Here is a 20,287-nt window from a genome sequence, read left to right as displayed (position 1 = left end):
TTCATTTATTTTGATGTGACTGAACTGATGAAATGAACGGTCCGCATGTGTGAAAGGGGCCTTACAGATGTATGAAGAATATTTAAGAGAAATCGGCTTTTTGTGTACATAGAAAAAGTCTTAGATCTTCGAGTTCAGCTCATGAAAAATGGGGGCAAAACAAAAGTGTTTATACGCCGTTCTAAGCGTTTATAATTGTGTTCAGTATAGATGGATCATCACTTAGAATCCTATTATCAAATCATATGGCCACTATAAAATTCGTGTTTGAGTGATGAAAACGTTGTGGATTCATCCTCCATGTGCTGATATTCATCCTCTCACAGCAGCAGTGATGATGAATTCATTACTATAGCAACCTGGACGCCACCAGCTGCTGAACTACAACTCCCAGCATGCCGTGGCGCTGCCGTCACCGGAAGTAGACTGTGGACTTTGGTTTCGTTTCTGGGAAGTGGTGACAGAGAGGAGGGGGAGGTGTGTGCGCCATGGCGGGGCTCAGCGCCCGGGAGAAGGAGGGATGTCGCCGGCTGCTGGAGGGACTGGACACGTCGGAGCTGTTCTCGGTGGCGGAGACGGTCACTAATCGGCTCATCTGTGTGTACAGCCGGGACGGTGTGTATGGAGGCGAGCTGTACAGGAGCAGGGCCTTTTAAAGTGACAGTGTCCTAATTCAGCTCTCCCTGTACAGAAGAGTGTGGGGTAGGGTTGTCACCTCATCCCTTTCACCCAGGACACAGAATAATTACACAGGTTCTGTACTGATAAGGTGGTAATTAAACTCACTCAGTGCCTTCTGTGCATTATATCAGCCTCCGATCCTGTGTAGTTATTATGTGTCCTGTTTTAAAGGGATGAGGTGACAACCCTAGTGTGGGGGTCATTCACCATACATGTTATTACTGCAGCGCTCATTGGTACGGTACAGTGCCATTCATTGAAATGCCATCCTTTTACAGCTGGATGAATGTGTGTTGCAGCGCCAAAAAACAATCCTTGCACCATTCTTGGCAATACGAGGCATGTCTGTCACCAGGGAGCCAATCAAATCAACATCCCTGCATCCCACCAACACACATAACACGCATGCGGCATGTCAGAGCACTTCAGTGTGTGCCTGCCAGAGCACTTCAATGTATGCCTGCCAGAGCACTTCAATGCATGCCTGCCTGAGCACTTCACTGTGTGCCTGCCTGAGCACTTCATTGTGTCCCTGCCTGAGCACTTCAGTGCGTGCCTGCCAGAGCACTTCAATGCGTGCCTGCCTGAGCACTTCACTGTGTGCCTGCCTGAGCACTTCATTGTGTCCCTGCCTGAGCACTTCAATGTGTCCCTGCCTGAGCACTTCAGTGCGTGCCTGCCAGAGCACTTCAATGTGTGCCTGCCTGAGCAATTCAATGTGTGCCTGCCTGAGCAATTCAATGTGTGCCTGCCTGAGCAATTCAATGTGTGCCTGCCTGAGCAATTCAATGCGTGCCTGCCTGAGCACTTCATTGTGTGCCTGCCAGAGCACTTCAGTGTGTGCCTGCCTGAGCACTTCAATGCGTGCCTGCCAGAGCACTTCATTGTGTGCCTGCCTGAGCACTTCAATGCGTGCCTGCCTGAGCACTTCAATGCGTGCCTGCCTGAGCACTTCAATGCGTGCCTGCCTGAGCACTTCAATGCGTGCCTGCCTGAGCACTTCAATGCGTGCCTGCCTGAGCACTTCAGTGTGTGCCTGCCTGAGCAATTCAATGTGTGCCTGCCTGAGCACTTCAGTGCGTGCCTGCCTGAGCACTTCAATGTGTGCCTGCCTGAGCACTTCAATGTGTGCCTGCCTGAGCACTTCAATGCGTGCCTGCCTGAGCACTTCAATGCGTGCCTGCCTGAGCACTTCAATGCGTGCCTGCCTGAGCACTTCAATGCGTGCCTGCCTGAGCACTTCAATGCGTGCCTGCCTGACGCACTTCAATGCGTGTCTGCCTGACGCACTTCAATGCGTGCCTGCCTGACGCACTTCAACGCGTGCCATGCCAGAGCACTTCAACGCGTGCCATGCCTGAACACTTCAATGCGTGCCTGCCTGAGCACTTCAATGCGTGCCTGCCTGGAGGTGGTCAGGGGACACATTCAGAATACCATAAGCCTCATTTATAGTTGCTCGTTGAAGAGTTATCCACATTCAGATCGCACCTCAGAGAGTAATTGGACAGGCAGTGAGGAGGCGGATTACCGTGCCTCAACTGCGGGTTGTTCATGGTTGCAGCACAGCCCCATCCACTTCATCCATTCGTGAAACAGTATCACTACTGCATCATGTGTAATCCCCAGACTACTCGCCGTCCCAGCTACAGGACCCTTGGCTCTCGTTCACACACAGGTATGACTTGTCATGCCATTTGACAGTTCCACCTCATTGCTGGCAATTAAACTGTTCATATTGCCATGACTCCTGTCGCAGCGATTATGAAAAAGGTTCCTGCACTACTTCTACCAATTTCTCTGAAACTTTCATAGAATTCTATTAAAGTGGCTGTAAACCCACTTAAAATACTTTTACCTATAGATAAGCCTACATTAAGGCTTACTTATATGTGCTATAAATATCTCCTAAACATGCACTGTTTAGGCGATATTTACAGTGCGATGACTTCATCGGCGCACGCGCTCTGAAGGAACGGCCACCCGTGCCGTACCTTCAGAGCTCTGTGCTGTGAACAGTGGCTCCCACGCGCATGCACGGGAGTGATGTAATCGCGCCTCCGGCCAATCAGATGGCTGGAGGACGCTATCCAGGAAGCAGGTCGGCCGTCCTGTCGGCACTGCGGGGGCTTCGTTTTTAGGTAAGTACTTCATAATGAGCTAGTATGCGATGCATACTAGCTCATTATGCCTTTGTCTTTACAGGTGTTTTTTTTTCACATTTTTTTTCAGAGGGTTTACTTCCTCTTTAACCACTTTAAGAGCGGAAAGATTTGCCCCCTTCCTGACTAGGCCCTATTTTGCGATTCGGCACTGCGTTATTTTAACGGACAATTGCGCGGTCGTGCGACACTGTACCCAAAATAAATTTACGTCCTTTTTTCTCACAAACAGAGCTTTCTTTTGGTGTTATTTGATCACCTGTGCGATTTTTATTTTTTTGCGCTATAAACAAAAAAAAGAGCGACAATTTTGAAAAAAACATTTTTTCACATTCTGCTATATGAAATTCTCAAAAAAAAAATGTAGAAATCAAAATTTATCAACATTTTAGGCCAATTTGTTTTCTGCTACATAGTTTTTGGTAAAAAAAAAATCGCAATAAGCGTATTTTTATTGGTTTGCACAAAAGTTATTGCGTCTACTAACTACGGGAGCAAAGGGGGGGGGGGGGGAATAATAAAATGAATATTAGGGTATTATGGGGTCGGCATATTAGATAGAATATATAGGATTATATAAAGAATACCAAGTATGTGGTAACAAGTATGTGGTAACATAATGTTGGTTTTGATCTTAAAAGAGCCGTTACCCAATACTATAATGAGGTAGGACGGGAAAGGGGGGAAAAATCAGGACTTTGAGTGAGGTGTGTGGGGTCGGTGGTCACAGTAAAATGGTACAGTCATCTAGTAAAAGGCATAGATTTATTGATTGATATGATAACATATACAAATATATACAAGCTACATCAAAGTTGCATAAATATGATGATACAAACAAAGAGCAATTGAAAACATACTAAACACAAGATCATATCAACAATGTTGGGGTGTGCACTGGAAAGGTTAGGTCATTGATGGAGAACAACGTTAAAAAGTATAGAATAGGTAAAAATGGGGGGTACATCCATATTAGGCTCGACGCGTTTCGTGGATGAATTCCACTCATCAGGAGCCGGTACACCCCAAATCATCATATGTAAGGGGGGATAAGTATATAAGGAATTGATGTGGACAGTGATCCAAAAGGTCAAGAGAAGTCTGCTCCCCCCCCCCCTTTGCTTTCATATACTCGATTAGGGATGGAGGCGGGTGGCCCTGGATGGACACCGCCTCATTTAAAGTCCCAACTGTCTTCGTTTTTGTTTGTTTTGTCTTTGTTTGTCCTTTGTTATTGTGCTTTTAACATCCAATAGGGATGGAGGTGTGTGGTTCGTTTGCGGTTGGCCCTCATGCAGACCTCTTTGGTTTGGTTTGCATTTACCATTTCCACATATATACATCATTACATTATTCTTTTCACAATATGGGTAATACTGCACTGGGAATGTTTAGATTGTCATTTATGGTTGGACAGTTCCATTGGTCTGTTGTTTAGATCCGGGAGCTGCGAGGCGCTTCGGGGGCCTCCCTCCTCCCCTTCCGCCCGTCTTTCTATCGGGCGCGGGAGAGTGGGCGACTTCCCCTTTGCGCCTCGGCGCCACGTCTTCCATGCCGTGCGTGTGACGTCACTCGTTGGCGTCCTCGCGCCGTCATGTGATTTCAATCTCGCGCCACATATAAGGGAGGTCATTTGTGTCGAGATCCAGGATGGCATTTGGCCCTGGACGTGACCCTGTTTCCTCTACTTTCTGGTGCTTGGACGTGACGCTAGGAGCCCCTCTTGTGGCCGCATATAGGTATTTCCCTTGGCGTTTCTTTCTCCTCACGTCTTCCATTCCTTTCACGTTCCTCCACTTGAGCACCCCTTGGTCACCACTACACTTCCCATCACCTTCCCTCTGTGTTTTGGTCGAGTACCAAACAACACCTATCCACTTCTCACCAATCGTTTCCTTTTGTTTGTTTTTTACCACTTCAATTTTTCAGACCTTTTTTTGAAATCGGGTATTCTTTTTAGTATTCCCTCTTTCTCATAATCCCATTCACTCAATCACCCCTGATTCTTTCCCACCTCAGCACTTTTCACCATTTTTGGTGGTTTTTTGGTGGTTTGGTTTGGAATTTTCTCTCTACTTATCTTTCACTTAATAATCTTTCTTCACCATTTTTTAGACGTTTCAGATTACTTTAATCATCTCCCCCGATCAACTCATATTATTAATTCATCCAGGTATAATACTTACCTTCACATTGATTCCATTAATTTATATTTGTCACTGCCATACCAGTGAAAATATTTTCATATTAATGTTATTTATTTATCCATGTAGAAATCCTTGGAGATTAATATCTGAGATATCACCCCTCAATGCTTTAGCCACCCCTATGCAACATGGAGTGCCTATGTGATATCCCTTGGCCGCGTTTTGGGCCCCTACAGCTCCCGGAGCAGACTTCTCTTGACCTTTTGGATCACTGTCCACATCAATTCCTTATATACTTATCCCCCCTTACATATGATGATTTGGGGTGTACCGGCTCCTGATGAGTGGAATTCATCCACGAAACGCGTCGAGCCTAATATGGATGTACCCCCCATTTTTACCTATTCTATACTTTTTAACGTTGTTCTCCATCAATGACCTAACCTTTCCAGTGCACACCCCAACATTGTTGATATGATCTTGTGTTTAGTATGTTTTCAATTGCTCTTTGTTTGTATCATCATATTTATGCAACTTTGATGTAGCTTGTATATATTTGTATATGTTATCATATCAATCAATAAATCTATGCCTTTTACTAGATGACTGTACCATTTTACTGTGACCACCGACCCCACACACCTCACTCAAAGTCCCGATTTTTCCCCCCTTTCCCGTCCTACCTCATTATAGTATTGGGTAACGGCTCTTTTAAGATCAAAACCAACATTATGTTACCACATACTTGTTACCACATACTTGGTATTCTTTATATAATCCTATATATTCTATCTAATATGCCGACCCCATAATACCCTAATATTCATTTTATTATTCCCCCCCCCCCCTTTGCTTTCATATACTCGATTAGGGATGGAGGCGGGTGGCCCTGGATGGACACCGCCTCATTTAAAGTCCCAACTGTCTTCGTTTTTGTTTGTTTTGTCTTTGTTTGTCCTTTGTTATTGTGCTTTTAACTACTAACTATGGGAAAGATTTATGTTTTTTTTTTTTTACTAGTATTGGCGGCGATCTGTGATTTTTTTTTTTTTTTTTTTTGCTGGACTGCGACATTGCAGTGGACACATCGGACCCCTAACTGACATTTTTGACACTTTTGGGGGTACCAGTGATATTACAGTAATCAGTACTAAAAATATGCACTGTTACTGTAATAATGCCATTGGCAGGGAAGGGGTTAACCCTGTGGGTGATCAAGGGGTTAAATGTGAGCCTTGGGGAGCGATTCTAACTGTGAGAGGTCGGGGCTTCTGGAATGACCATAGAGACATATGATCCTATATAGCAGGATCACATGATCTCTATGATCATCCCACGGAGAAGAACGGTCAGCGGGGAACGATAGCGCCTGTCACAGACATCGGCTTCCCCGCTGACGCTGGCCCCCTTGACTCTCGAGAGCGAGCGTCGTACGTGGTTAAATGAAATCGCAAAGTGCAGTGAAATCTGTGTGGCTTTGAAATTATGCTTTAACCACTTACCGACCAGCTTCTGCAGTTACGGAGGTAGTACGGAGGCAGGTTCCCGCGAATCGCCGTACCTATATGGGGGTCCGCGGGAGCGTACCTGGGGGCGCGCCCACTCGCCAGCAGGGAAGCCGTTCCACTGGGCCAGCGGCCACGATTGCCACCGGGCACCCGTGATCGCTCCCTGTGAAGCGAGAACGACAGTCTGCTGTTTTAAACACAGCAGACCGTTGTTCTTTTTGGAATCAATACAGAGCTTCTGTGGTCCTCCTATTTAGGAACACAGGTCCTACTTTCCATCGGTTCAATGGATGGAATCAGATGGCATCAGATTGAAATGGACAAGCAGTCCATTTCCATCCGACTGCCCGAAAGAGGAGAGCGAGACTGTGTCCATATTCGCTCTGCATAGCGGAGCGGACAAGACCTGTCATCCACCTGCTAAGCGGGGATTAGCAGGGAAATCCCCACTGAGCAAGCGGATTCTGCTAGGAAGGTGTATGTGTGAAAGGGGCCGAAGGTGGCATGAGTTACTGGATCGCCTATCACCTCCAACTTGCTGAACTGTCCTTCCCTAGTGAGCCACTGCCCATCACACCATCAAGCCAAGTACACACGGCCGAATGCCGGGCAACATCAGTCGGTTCATTAAAAACTGGCCGCCATTCAGCCCGTGTGTATGGCAGGCAGTCTGACAGAAGCTGGCCATTCGGCAAGCGTGAAAAAAAACTGGCTCCTAGATTCCAAGCAAATTTGTCAAGCCCTGTAAGTATTTTTTTTTGTCCTACAGGGACTTATTAGTGACTTACAGGGACATATTCGTGACTTGAAATTGAATTTTGGCTTTGTAAGGTGACATTCATCTTTAACTTGCAGATATATTTGAGATAAAACTTGTCTGTGGCAATTAATCCATTTTTTTTTTCTGCCTCTGTAATTGGATTAAAAAAAGAGCATGAAGTATGCTTGCTGTACTTCTTTAGAGACTTTGACTGCCTGGTATCCAACACTTGTCTGGGTTCTGGTTTTGATTTTTCTTGAAATTTAAAGCCTAAGTTTAGCTAAATGTGAAAACAGAACAATCAGCACAAGGGACATAACGTACAGTTAGTATGACGTATCCCTTGTGTTGGTTATTGTCCTTTCAGTAGAAGTCTTCCTCAGGCCTATCCTCATCTCTACCCCCACTGCTGTAAAATTTAGGTGCACCTAAGGGGATGTCAGGAGCTGTCATTAAGAAAGCTTGACTATGCCTGCCCTTTCCTGCTCAATTCAACATTCATAGAATCTGTACTACAACTTCTATGTATGACACAAGATCTCTGAATGTGGGACGGACAAATGTTTGGTAGCTCCGCCCCCTCTATTCAGACATTGTGTTTCATGCATGCTGTAGTATGGCTTCTATGAATGGCGAATCAAGCAGGAAAGGGTGGGCATAGTCAAGCTCTCTTGATGGCAGTTCCTGACAGCCCCACCACCATACCCAAAGATTATGGCGGCGGGTAGGACAGAGGAAGTTTTCTTTTGAAAGCAGAAGAATTAACAGAAGGGACAACACGTACTAACTGTAAATTATGTCCCTTGTGCTAATTCTTCTGTTGTTATTTTTAGCTAAACTTCAGCTTTTAATGTTATCAGATTGCTGTATGCCACAAAGTTTTACTCTATTATTAAACGAGAAGAACTGTTCTCAATAAATACATTTTATGTATTCTTTTCATGTTTGTTTAAATGTTTTAGAGGCCATCGATGCCATACTTGTCTACAGCAAGAATGCTAAGGAGCTCTTGAAGAGGCGGAAAGTTCACCGAGATGCAATATTTAAATACCTGGCTGCAGAAAAACTTGCAGTGCCACCGTCTAGTGAGAAGACTCAGCTGATCCAATATGCGATTGATCACTGGGCAGGTCCAAGAGTTGACAAGACATCAGTCCCTGAAAAGAAGGTTGGTGGGGGAAATAATTTTCATATAGTGTTGTCACCCTTTCTGGAAATAAAAATCCAGCCATTTGATATTTTAGCTAATAATAGCATTGGCCAAGTCAGTAAAATACTGACCAGGTGGCAGTTTTTGTCACATCACTTACTGTGACTCTTGTTTCAGCAGCCCTATGGATTTCACATTAACGCTTGTGGATTGTATTTTTCTACAGAAACAAATACAATCATATGTAATTGAGTACTCTAGAGCAGGGGTCCTCAACCCTGGCCTACAGGGCCCACTAACAGGCCAGATTTGCAAGATAACTGAAATACATCCCAGGTGATATCATTTGCTGCTCAGTGATTGCAGTACTCTAGTCTGCATCTCCCCAAGGTAATACTTAAAATCTGGCCTGTTATGCCTCGTACACACGTGCAGATCGTCGGCCGAACGATCGGCCGTCTTTTGTCCCCGGGCTGTCGGTGTCTGTTGAAAAGTGCAAAAGACTGCACAAGAATTTTGTCCGCCGACTGCAGAAGTGATGTCATGTGATGGTTAACTTTCCCTGTGTTTTTTCTTTTCTGAGCATGCTCAGTCTTGCAAATCTGCTGTCTGTTGGCCGAATTCTGTACGGACTGGCGAACAATCGGCCGCTCTGGTGTCGGCATACAAACATTTTAATGCTTGCACGACAGATTCTTTTCGGCCGAAAGTGCGCTGTCGGCTGTCGGAAGCATCATACTAACAAGCCGAAAATCGGCCGATCGGTTGTTGGCCGAATCTTTTCGGCCGACAATCTGCACGTGTGTACGGGGCATTAGTGGGCCCTGTAGACCAGGGTTGAGGACCACTGGTCTAGAGCATCAGTGAAAGGCTGCCTTTATTAGACCATGAGATAAAACCGCAAGGAAAACCTTAACACATTTTGAGCATAAAAACCTTTTATAGTGTTGAAATCTTTGTAACAAAGACCCTTATGTAGACAAATTGATCAAACAAGCTGCATGTGACGATTCACAACAAAAAACGGGTATGATGGTGCTCCCGGACAAAATGGCACAAAAATGACTTGGATGCTGCTCGGGCTTTTTAAAACATTGGACTTATTTATTAAAATCAATAAATGGAAATTTGCCCCCTGCCTGCCAGCCACAGGAGATCTGAAGAAGGGCTTGGCCCGAAACATGTCATCCCCTCCATCCGTGGCTTTCCTCAATAGCTCTGCCAGGTGACCCAGTGGTTGCACAGCACAGCCGTCGGTGAGCTGTTTCCACATCCCTCCGGCGGCCGTAGAAGCTACATCGGTGCTGCAGTCCCCGGTGCGCATGTCTGCGCCAGGCGCCCGGTGACGTCATCTCCCGGCGCCACGTCAGTAGGGTCTGACGAGCAGCGGCCGCTGCCGCCTCGGGCTTGCACCGCCACCGGAGCTGTCTGTGGGGGTTGAGCATTCCACTCCCCCCCCCCCCCCCCTCCTCCAGCCGCTTCTCTACATCCCAAGCATCGCCCAGCCTGGAGGCACATCGGCAGTGAAGTATCCCGGCGTGATTGAGGCTGTCAGTCTACCCACAAGTATTACACCATCCAGGCTCCACAGGTGGTAAGACGTTGCTTCCCCGCTCCTGGGTCCTCCTTGTTTTTGAGGTGTCTCTTCCGGTGTTACACTTATCTGCTGAGTGCTGCACCCTGGACATACCACTGGCATTTCCTGTCTATGAGTTCCATTTATTGATTTTAATAAATAAGTCCAATGTTTTAAAAATCCCGAGCAGCATCCAAGTCATTTTTGTGCCATTTTGTCCGGGAGCGCCATCATACCCGTTTTTTGTTGTCACTTTCTCTTCTCAGTTGGGATCTGGGTTAGGGTAGGCAGCAGCCCGGACATGGACTAATAATTCATGGTGGACCCCTTTGGGCATTGTCCGACCTCATTGTCCCAGCCCCGTCTTCTGACCACCGGTACCACAGCGCCAGGATTTTCTGTATACACTCATGTGACGATTCACACCCACTTTCCAATTACTAAAAAGAAAAAACTACATAGCATTGAACTGAGCTAGTTATATCACAGTTATTTTTTCTATTGCGTGTAAAGCTTTTCTACCCATTTGTGCATGCATAGAAACCTGCATCTCTGCCAACACAAAAGATGTTGTTGCCAAAGCATACCTGTAGTTATGGAGCAAACAGTATAGTAATGAAGAGGTGGCTAGAGCTTGCATGCTATGTTTTTCAGTTGTGAGGGCTTTTGTCCTTTGTGTTACAATCCTTCACAAAATGTTAGTTGTTCATCTTTCTCTGGTTTTATTACTTCCATAATTACTGACATGGATCAGGCATGTTTCCTGAAAGAGCTCCTTATCTGCATGCAGGTCTTTAGATAGCATTGAAAGCACTGCATCTGTGTGACAGCCAGCATTTTAGAAGGAGAGGTCAGTAATAGCGGCCTACATTTTATATCTGAAGGTTCTTAAAGGAGAAGTACAGCCACTCGTTTGGCTGTACTAATTCTGTGGATTACAGAAGTGCAGTTCGTTCTGCACTCTTGTGACCTGTTTTCAGCAGACAGCGGGCTTTCACCACAGAGTCGGTCCAGGCTTGGGTAAGATTTCGTCCATATGCTTGGGATTTACCCACATGCCTGGTCCCGCACCCAGCTCAGCCTGTTAGCGAGCCACTAAGAGCCTGAGCTGGCTGTTCCCACCCTCCCACCCACGGCCCAGCGCTCCAATGAGTGCAGAGGGCAGATCAGAGAGGGTATGATTGCCAGTCACCCGCTCTCTGCTCACGGAGGTCTAAGAACCGAGCGATCAGCGTTGTTTGATCGCTCGATTTTCAGTCTTAGAGCCGGCAGGGGACCAATGCTGCATCCTCCTAGGTGAGTATGATTCAAGAAAAACAAAAACATTCTCATACTTCTCTTTTAATCATCCAGGTCACAGTGTAGCTAGTAGTACTTAGTCACATTTACCTGGATTGGTTCTGTAATATTGAAGATGTTTCATCACTATGATCCTTCTTCAGTTCCATTAAGTGTCAGGAATCATACCTCGGCATTTCACCCACACAGGTAGCACTGATACCTTAATCCAATCACTATAGAATCTGTAGATTTTGATTTCCAAGAACAGGATGGATCGTGTGAAACTTGTAAAATCACCTTGTTCTAACTTTACCCTTTTTTGGTGTCAGGAAGTCTGATACATTGAACCCAATATGCCGAACATTTCTCTGCCTGACCGGCTAGCGATATCACAATAACAGGAAAATCAGACCAAGGAAAAGAGGACATCCAAAATGTATTGAAATAAAATAGGAACTTAGGAAATGATCTGCTTTTTGCCAAATTCAAGCAAAAAAGCATTGTTCTTTAGAGAGATACTATCACCTTGCCCTTGCAGGGTAAAGTGACAGTGTCTGTTTAGGTGACTTGTTTAACTTGACCTGTAGTGTCTCCTAAAGTCCAATAATTCTGCATAAAAGATCCAGGACTGAAAACGATCGACCCTAGCATTAGGATCCTCTGTGTTTCTGCAGGTAGGAGCGTTAAGCTGAGGTTAAAGGAAAATTTTTCAGAGAATATATGGAGACTTGTTCTTCCTGAACGCCTGCAACTTCCATGGCGGAATGTCAGAATGGAGAGCCGCAGGAGATCGGTGAACATCTGTTCACTGATATCCCCTGTAAAGAGTGAAACTGGAAGCCCTCTGCTGTGAGCATTTCCAGGTTCAGAGCTGTCATTATCTGGCCACCCTGGCTGGGGAAGAAGCTAATCAAGCACAGTTTGTGCTCAGTTTTCTTTAAAAGAGTGCAAGTGTGACAGGGTTTAATAGATCCCTAACCTCTTATTAAAGTGGAACAATACTCACCTCAGCTCCAACAATGCAGCCTCTCTGAGCTCCATGCCTGGCCACTGACCTCTTTGGACGGGCAGCTTCCAGCTCTTGATCGCCAGTCCCAGTGATTGGTCGCACGGTGATGAAGTCACACCTGCACATGTGCAGGTGAACAGTCAGATTTGGCATTAGCGAATTGGTACAGCGGGCTGCGAGGCTCACTGTACAAGAGCAGACAGGCAAGTAATTTTTAATGCAGAAGAGACAAAGCATGTATCTTCTGCATTAAAAATCCTGCCTGTGCGCCCATTTTAATAGGTTAACCTAAAGTTCCACTTTAAGGATAATCAGCACATGGAAGGAAACAAGGTGCACTCCAAATGGTTAACACAGCCTACATAAATTGAATACTGCAGTGACAAAGAGAAGGAGAATCTCTGGCACATGCCTGATGAACGTTGCCCTTTTGTAAACAATAAAAGGGCTTCTCCTTAGGAATTCCATGTGACCGTAAAGAAAACCTGTCAGCTACACTATGCTATCACAGGGGGCTTGTCAGCCTCCTGGTTGTAGAAATAAAGATTTAAAACAAATAGATGTCAAAATTGACATGTGTAGGAAGATCTGTCATTGATTTTGACAGGCTGGATGCATGGAATACCCAGGCATATAAAGGCAACACTCTACACAGAGATATGGGTCACTTTGGGGTTTATTTACTAAAGCTAGAGAGTGCAAAATCAGTCCCAATTCTGCAGAGAAACCAATCGGCTTCCAGGTTTTATTGCCAAATCTTAATTGAATAATCTGAGGTTAGAAGCTAATTGATTTCTCTGCAGAATTGTGACTGATTTTGCACTCGCTAGCTTTATTAAAAAAAAAAAAAAACCCTTTGGGTCAATTAAGTGAATAAACCCTTAAATTATGCATTTTATCAAAGATGGGGAAAAAAAAAAAAAGTTTGAAGGGTTAATATTTTGAGACCCTGGCCCTAGGACAGTTGTGTGAATCAAAAGTTCTGATCTACCCCAATTCCTACTTCACAGCCAAAATTGGCAATGTTTAAGGCCCCTTTCACACTTATGCGACACGATTTTATGGCGCGATTTTGACGCGACTTTGCCGCGATTTTGAAATCAATGGCTATGGCTCAAAACGCAATCAAATCGTGGCAAAGTAGTGCAGGAACTACTTTGAAGTCGGTGCGACTTCAAAACGCACTGATATGAATGGGGCTCATTGAAAATAACGGAAAACGACTTGTCATGCGATTTTGCGGTCCAAAACCGCGGGACAAGTCGCACTAGTGTGAAAGGGGCCTAAATAGCATGTTTGAACTTGTAATGTAATAAGATACTGTTAAAAAAATAAAATAAACCGAGAACGGCGATTCTTTTTATCTTTTTCAGGTCCAGGAAGCAGAGTCCCATCTGGAGCCAACTGACTTTAATTTACTTGGTGAAAAGTTTTGTGAGTGGTTCTACATTCTTCTGAACTCCCAGAATCCTTCCTTTGGACAAGAAAAGGGAGAGTGGGGACCTCAGCACTTCTGGGAGAATGCCATACTTAGGTTTGCCTACAATGCAGCGGAGCAAGCTATAGAAGAACACAAGGATGCTCAGATGGCGAGTCTTCGCCTGCTTGCACTTACACGAGATGAGAGACTAATATTTAGTCCCAGTTCTGACAGAAGAGGATTAAAATGTGTGTCTTCTCCTCATGGCCTGGTAGTGGTGGCAGTTGCTGGTACAATCCACAGGGACGGGGCCTGTTTGGGAATATTTGAACAGATCTTTGGACTAATACGCTGTCCGATTGGTAAAAATTGGAAAATCAAGCACGTGGATCTGAAAGTCTTGGGGCAAAACTCATTGAGCTCTGAGCAGAAAAAATGTTTGCCTTCCGTTACCTATGAGACTAAGGACTTGGAACTCTACTTTTCTGGGTCTGCTAATGGCTGATGGTTTGAACTGTTTACTTCACACAAATGATTTTATATGTTCAGCATTTTCTTTGCTAGCCTGTGATATTTTGTCAGTTCTAATCAAACACAGATCAGCATAGAGTCGAATTGAGAATAATGATGGACACACTACTCACTTTAAATGACTTTAAACCAAAAATATGTAAATGTATGTAAAAGTTCTATAAATGTAATTTACATAGTTATATACAGTGTGTTATATAAAGTGTTACATACGTCACATTTGCTATCAAGTTAGTTGTACATTATTAGGCATTTTAAACTACTGTATTTTCCGGCGTATAATACTGGGTGCATAAGACGACCCCCCCCCCCCCCCCACCCACTTTTCAAGTTAAAACATAGGTTTTTGGCTATATTTGCCGTAGAAGACTACACCTCCCCCCCCCCCCCCCCCCCTCTGAAGCAAAGCAAGGCAACACCATATACGCCGAGCATAAAAATCCCAAAGGTAATTAAGTAAGTGTAATCTATGAAAGCGCTGGCTGGGCTGTCTGTGCCCTATTCCTCTGCAAGGTACCATAAGTACCGTAAATGTATTCTCTTATAAATCTCCAAGGTATTGTAAGTAAGTATTACCGGTAGATGTATAATCTTTTTCAAGGCGCTGGCTGTGTGGAAATCCTGTACCGGTATACCGTATGTACCGTAGCTTCGACTACATACAGTGTACCGCGCTGAGCCAATCACTGTGAGTAATGTATTCTATTATTGAGGAAACAGTAATCCTAGTACCCAGTGCTAGTGGCCATCATCCCAATCAATATGTATACAAAAAGGACTCCCCAATGGTGTGGGACTATAAATGCCACTAGACACTGTATATCAAGGTTAAAATAGTCAATTTTATTAAACAAATAACAAAAACAAAAATTATTATACGGATTAGATATAATATGATGACATTAACAAAGGGGGGGCACATAAAAATTGCATGCAATGACAGATCATATACCAGTCCACACTGAAGACGCTCAGGTACACATGGTGGATTAAACCGGAAAAAAGACCCAAGTCAATCATCAATCCACCCAGGGTCTTTTTTCCGGTTCAATCCACCATGTGTACCTGAGCGTCTTCAGTGTGGACTGGTATATGATCTGTCATTGCATGCAATTTTTATGTGCCCCCCCTCTGTTAATGTCATCATATTGTATCTAATCCGTATAATAATTTTTGTTTTTGTTATTTGTTTAATAAAATTGACTATTTTAACCTTGATATACAGTGTCTAGTGGCATTTATAGTCCCACACCATTGGGGAGTCCTTTTTGTATACATATTTCTATTATTGAATGCAAAGTCTGCTCGGATTGGCGGAGTCTGAGAGAGTAACATAATCCTGCCTCTCTGACTTCTCAATCGGAGCAGGCTTTGCATTCAATAATAGAATATATCGCTCACCATGATTGGCTCAGCACGGTATACTACGTAGCCAAAGCTACGGTACAATATACTGGTACAGGATTCCTGCACAGCCAGCGCCTTGAGAAGATTATACATCTACTGGTAATACTTTTACTTACAATACCTTGGAGATTTATAAGAGAATACATTTAGGGTACTTACGGCACCTTGCTGATGAATAGGACACAGACAGCCAGGGCTTTCATAGATTTTGCTTACCTAATTACCTTTTGGGATTTTTATACTCGGCGTAAAAGACGACCACCCCCCATTTTTGGGGGATTTTTTTTAAGGTTCAAAAGTCGTCTTATACGCCGGAAAATACAGGTAATGCCGGCCATGCTCAGTTGAATTGGCAAAAAGTTGAGCCATGGGTGCGCCTGTCGGCATCACCCTAATCAACCAAACTTCAATTTGATAAATCACAGGAGCTGGGTGAAAAATGTTCAGGCTGAATGGTGCCAATCGGATGTAGTCACTGTGGTGCTCTGTGTGTGAATGAACTTCAAGCCCTGATATACCACGGTACTGTTGAGCGCTGTGGAAGTTCATTGAGTCTTTCTGTTAGTCTGAACCTGCCTGGACAATGCATGGGCAGACCGCTCACAATTATAGTCTGCAGGAGACCTGCATGACATCAGTGATCTGCTGATCATTGGTGCCATGCTTTACAGGCACTAAAAAAAAAAAAATAATACTAAATGCGCATTAATGTGCATTTATTATTATTTTTTATTTTTTTTTAAAGGAACTTATTCTTTAATTTATTATAGCGCCAAGGCATGCCTAGTGTTTACACACTTGCTAGCATGAAGGTATTGCAGAAAAGAAATATGCATAATATCATTTGAAATACAAACCTGCTTGTAATTTTGTTTTTTAACTGAGGTTCCGCTTTAAAGCGGTATTAAACCCCAAACTAGAAATGTATTCTATTGCAGCTTACCAGTCATTCTATGTAGTATCTGCATTCATATTCTTTTTCCTTCTGTTTTCACCTGGGGATCTGACCAGTAACTCTCCTTCTGTTTCAGAGTGCACAGCAGGCAGCAGCATAGTTTGGTGGGAGGGGAGTGTTAAATGGATTAGCAGATTTAAATACAACAAATTGAAGCCAAATTGCAGCTCACACTTCATAATCAGTTACAGCAAACATTTTTTTTTCCTTCTGAAATAAAGGTTTTACATAATTAAAAGCTGATCTTAGTAATCACCCCTGTCAGTGTTAAATGGTTTGTCTCATCCCTGTAAGCTGATACATCTAGAAGAGAGCTTGTTCTCTTGTTGGCCAGATCACCAGATCAATATAGAAGAAAGAAAGGGAAGGGAAAACTAATGCAGGCAACACATCTAAGAACTGGTAAGCTACAATCTAATATAAATGTGCTCTTGGGTTTAATACTTCTTTACGTTTATCAGCAGTTTCATTGCCATGCATTGTGTTTTGGACACAGGCCAGCAGACCTTTCCCATTTTACATATCAACAACTGTCTTCTGACCTAATGTTTTAAATGGCAAAAATTGTGAAAAATAGCTTAGTTACACAAACCTTTTAATATTTTTTAAATTAAATGGAGATTTTTTTTTTTTTAACCTAAAATTAGACCCTCCCTCCCATGTGTGACGATAGGCAGGAGTCTTTGCCTATAACACAGTTTTTTTCCTAAGCTTGGAAATACCCTTTTTTTTTTTATTTATTGTTTTGTGTGTGAAAGCCAATATTGCATTTCATTTGGGCAGCATAATGAAGCTCTGTGAGCCCAATTTTATTTGCAGACTGACTTAGTTTGCAGTGGATCTTCTGCTGTCTTCATGTGAAACATTACATTTGGCACTGGGAGTCCAGTACTTCTAGTTATTGGAGTTAAGTGCATAGTATCATTTACAATACAAACCTTCCTGCTTGCAATTTTAAAGGCTCATGTTTTTTTAAATTAACAAACATGTTCTATTTATATGTTCTGTGCAGTGGTTTAGCACAGAGTAGCCCTGATCCTCCTATTTTTTTGTGTTCCCCGCCGGTGCTCCTGGCTCCTGCCCCACGCTGAGTTCCGCCATAGCAGGCTGCTCGCTCTGAGGGCACGTGCGTGTGTGTGCGTGTGTGTGTGTGCATGTGTATGTATGTGCACTCCCGAGCCCCGCTCTGTTTGTTCATAAGACACACAGAGCGGGGCTCAGCCTTACAGCCCCCCACTCCCTCTTAACTGTGATTGACAGCAGCGGGAGATAATATCTCCCACTCGCTGTCTCTGAGTCAATAAGGAAGCAAACAGCTGGGACAGCCATTATCATGCACATCGCTGGATGGAGATCCGGCTCCATTAAATACTCGGTGGGCTGGGGGGAAGCTGCATACTGAAGGTTTTTTTTTTCTTTTTTTTTTTTTTTTTGTGAAATCCTATTTTTTTTTTTAGTTTTTTTTCAGCGCATTCTTTTTAAGTAGGGGGGGGGGGGGGGGGGGAAGCAGACCTTGTATTTGAATTTAAGGTTTGCTTCAATGCGAACCCTCCTTTATCTGTACCTAATCCTTTGTTTGCATGCTTATTTTGTACACATTAGTAGCCCTTGATTTTTAGACTAACAGTCTTGCACTAAGGCTAAGTTTATACCTATGCGTGTGGCTGCAGGTGCAGGAATCGCAGCAATTCCCGCACCCACGGTGAAAACGTGCTGCTGTCTGAAACTGCGTTGTGAAATCACAGTGCGTGTGTAGGAATCGCATGGTCAGAATGACCATGTGATTTCCCTGCGGGTCGCATTTTGAGAAAGGTGCATGCACCTTTTCTGCTGGAAACGCAGGCACGGCAGCCCATTAAAATAAAAAGCCTGCTGTGCCTGCACAAATGTGGGATGCAAAAATGTTAAGTTGTGAACCTAGCGTAAAGGATCGTCAAGCCAGAAACCACCAATCCAGTCTATGTGACTTTGTGGGAGTTGGGATTTGTGTGTTACTAACTTACTACATATTGAAGCATCGTGCCAAGGTTCATCTTAAAGTGCACCTGTGTCCAGACTTTGGACCTTTAAAGTGTTACTAAACCCACAACAGTAAAATCGGTCTGTATATGCAGTAAAGCATGCTTGTTATACTCACTGTGGAACCTAAGGGGTCAACCCACTGCGTTGTGTAATAAAGGCTGTTTGATCATGTGTCTCTGATCCTCCTCTTCTTCCACTGTCCCCTATTTATTTCCTGATAACGCAGAGCTCGGAACAAGCTGCACATGCTCAGTTTGGTTTGTATTGCTAGAGAGTTTTTCTTTTTTCTTGGGAGAGTGCATGTGATCAGCACAGTCCAGACATGTCCAGAAAGAGGGTCAAGTGAGAATGAAAACTTCTAAAACTCCTATAAGCTTTACTTGGAATTGATACATGTCACAAGGCTGATGTATACTGCTGATTAGAAAAGGTATTTAGCAGTTTATATTTACTAATGTAATTGCATTTCTATGTTCTATGTACTGTGGGAGACCAAATATAGTAAATGCAGGTTCTGGGTTTAGTAACACTTTAAATTATTAAAGTCTTTAAAGGAGTAAAAGAACTTTAAAACAAGCCACCCCTGATATTTAAAGCTGCATGAACTGAAGTAATTCATCCTCAAAGATTGCAACAATGACTTTAACATTTGGTTTTCAAAAGTTCTAACATCTTAGAAACACCTGGTGTGTGTTTATGATAGAGGGCTAGCGGATGCAAAGATTGTGTTTCTATAGCTGTTGTGAGCTTTGAAGATGAATTTCACCACAATGTTGTAACAACTGATAGAGGAACTGAACATTGAAAGCAGAAGATAAGAGGAGCAGAAGGCAAAGGGGTTATTGCCTATGTACTTCTTGCAGCTGATCTTTCCCTGTTACTGATTACCAATGCCTTGTCCGGCACTGGGTCTCTGTGTGATGGTAGCCATCATGTAGAGACAGGTCTACTTTTTCATTTTGGAGCCTCCAGCAAGAACAGTGTGTAGCAGAGTATCGATATCACCAAATCACACTTCGTATCTCCTAAGACTAGTAATCAGAGGCAGCAGGGCTTTAGATCTCCAACTGTTTATGTATGATATGTATAAATGCAATTGATCTACCTTTCTGTAAATTGGATATAATTTTACAGGGACTTTATTAAGAAAAGAAAATATATTTTTTTTTAATTGTGGTAATGTTTTGAATGTTCCTTCTAAAATTCTGTTTAGAGCTACTGTAAAGATGGGTCAGACACAAAGATGATGTGCTAGATATTCTTGTGTTATGTATTTGTCTTTTCCGATACTTAGGTAACTAATAGTATGGATACTGATATTTCTGAACTTCCTTTCTAAAACTACATATTCCTGGTTGTTGTTATGATTCGGTGGCCTCCGCATTTTCTATGGCCACTTTCACATCGGTGCTGTAGAATCAGCCCCTGAACCGATCCCCTGCAGAATCCAAGCAGAATGGGAACAGATGACAATTTTTGTGACATCTGTGCCCATTTCATTTTTTCTACCTTTACAAACTGAAAGCGGAGTTCCGGCCTCAAATACCTTTTTTAACTAAAATAATGCTAATCCATCGCCCTTTACAGAACCGCTATTCTCATACTTACAAGGTGTACAGTATTGAATTTAAGTAAAAATCTTACTTTTAAAAACGCTGTCTGGGTGCGGCCATCTTAG

General features: G+C 43.6%; 1 protein-coding gene across 1 annotated transcript; it reads left to right on the top strand.

The window, feature by feature from the left end:
* Positions 1 to 456: 456 nt before the first annotated feature.
* LOC309547285 (uncharacterized protein C3orf38 homolog) lies at positions 457 to 14,366 on the top strand. Its single transcript, XM_082247116.1, has 3 exons — positions 457 to 615; positions 8,221 to 8,426; positions 13,648 to 14,366. The coding sequence occupies exons 1-3, from the start codon at positions 489 to 491 to the stop codon at positions 14,197 to 14,199; spliced, it is 885 nt and encodes a 294-aa protein (XP_082103242.1). The 5' UTR covers positions 457 to 488; the 3' UTR covers positions 14,200 to 14,366.
* The last annotated feature ends 5,921 nt before the right edge of the window (positions 14,367 to 20,287 follow it).

This window comes from Pelophylax lessonae (assembly GCF_965119305.1).
Source record: "Pelophylax lessonae genome assembly, chromosome: 2".
Lineage (NCBI taxonomy): Eukaryota > Metazoa > Chordata > Amphibia > Anura > Ranidae > Pelophylax > Pelophylax lessonae.
Note: the sequence above shows the minus strand (reverse complement) of the source record. Positions and strands in the feature narration are given on the sequence as shown.

Excerpts from the sequence above, each read along its gene's own strand:
- LOC309547285 (XM_082247116.1), top strand. The coding sequence starts at position 489 with ATGGCGGGGCTCAGCGCCCGGGAGAAGGAGGGATGTCGCCGGCTGCTG. Across the intron at positions 616-8,220 it reads CTGTGTGTACAGCCGGGACG|AGGCCATCGATGCCATACTT; the intron begins GTGTGTATGGAG and ends TAAATGTTTTAG. Across the intron at positions 8,427-13,647 it reads CATCAGTCCCTGAAAAGAAG|GTCCAGGAAGCAGAGTCCCA; the intron begins GTTGGTGGGGGA and ends TATCTTTTTCAG.